Source organism: Sphaeroforma arctica (assembly GCF_001186125.1).
Source record: "Sphaeroforma arctica JP610 unplaced genomic scaffold supercont1.1374, whole genome shotgun sequence".
Lineage (NCBI taxonomy): Eukaryota > Ichthyosporea > Ichthyophonida > Sphaeroforma > Sphaeroforma arctica.
In genome coordinates this window covers 55-1,635 of record NW_014039184.1, presented here as the reverse complement: position 1 = coordinate 1,635, position 1,581 = coordinate 55, and the positions used below count along the sequence as shown (strand labels likewise).

Below are 1,581 nucleotides of genomic sequence, written 5' to 3'. Positions count from 1 at the left end.
ATAGTACTACACGACACACACACACACACACATACATATATATATATAGTACGACTATACACTACACACACACACACACACACTATATATATATATATATANATATATATAACACACACACACACACACACACACACACACACACACATATATATATATATATCCAAATATGCGAATAAGTCCTTGACGAATTTGGAAAATGTTATTCATGTAATACTGCATGCCAGAGTATGAATAAGGGAGTGGGCTTGAACCAGGAAGAGCAGGAGAAAGTCCTGAAGCATCGCATGCAGTACTTGCCACCACATGTCAAACAGCGTCAACAACATACATAACTCAGCACGAACAAACACTTATCTGTCGGGATACGTATTCTCTGAAAACGTACCAGTTGGGATACGTATTCTCGCACAATAGCTACAGAGTATGACATGCGGCACAGTCTCACACAACAAATAAATTGCCCAGCACAACGATGCATCAATGCCCATACGTTTGAAACGCCTCGCCCGTGTGAACATAGAAGAATCCTCTTTCCTCCTCTTTGATAATCACATGCCAGAAACGGCCGCCACTCCTGAGCAGGACCGAACATAGGAACAGATGAGACACTAAGCCTACTGCATTCGAGTCGTTAGACATGGTCAAGCATGTATGCAGCTTGTAGCTATAGTGGTATGAATGTACACACGTATACATTAAACGCTATCACGCAGGTGTGCTATGCTTAAGACCGAGTGTTATGTACAGAGCCGAAACGGTCTCGAAACCATTGAGTGTACACACCACTACCCCGGAATCACAAAGTGCGCATACACCTGCCACTCTCTCCTACAGACTGTGTACTCTAAACATAACATAACATGAACCACTGAAGATAGCAGTCCGCACCACTCTCATGTCTTTTGCATGTGGTTGGCAATGTAGATACAGAAACCCCTCAGAGGCCAAATACTGCACAGCACGCTAGGCGACAACCGGCTGACGCAATTAGTTAGTAATGCAAATTAATTCGCACGTGACGCAACTGAGTGGTAATGCAAATCAATTCGAACATGATGTTATCAGTTAGGAATGCCAATTAAATCTAACGCGATCCAATTAGTTAGTAATGTAAATTAAATTCGCACATGGCGCAACGGAATGATAATGCAAATTAATTCGCACATGACGCAATTAGTTAAGAATGCAGATAATATTCGCACAGGAGACAATCAAATATTAATGTAAATTAATTCGCACAAAACGCAATTGTTTAGTGACGCCGATTAATTCACAAAAAATGACGCAATTAGTCAGTAATGCAAATTAATTCGCACATTATATTGTCACGAACACGTCATGATATGCATTTGAGCTAAGATAATTATCGTTATTTGCCAGACTGGTCATGATGTCAGCTTTGAAAAGATGAGCAATCATTTCAATTCCGTTGGGCTCTTCATACGGCATTCTTTGTTCAGTAAACGAAGACCCTAACGGATTCCTCATCCTTAGATGGCTGACATCATGACCAAGGCAAAATTCGATAATTCTCTGAATTCAAATGTTTATCACGACGTGTTCGTGACAATATATACA

At 40.6% G+C, this 1,581-nt stretch overlaps 1 protein-coding gene across 1 annotated transcript in view; it reads right to left on the bottom strand.

The window, feature by feature from the left end:
• Positions 1 to 667, bottom strand: part of SARC_10752 (hypothetical protein) — a gene marked incomplete at its 5' end in the record, with an annotated part of 2,210 nt that extends 1,543 nt beyond the window's left edge. The window contains one exon of the mRNA XM_014295191.1: positions 494 to 667. Coding sequence (XP_014150666.1) covers positions 494 to 667 — 174 coding nt within the window. The remainder of the gene's footprint in view (positions 1 to 493) is intronic.
• Between the last annotated feature and the right edge of the window lie 914 nt (positions 668 to 1,581).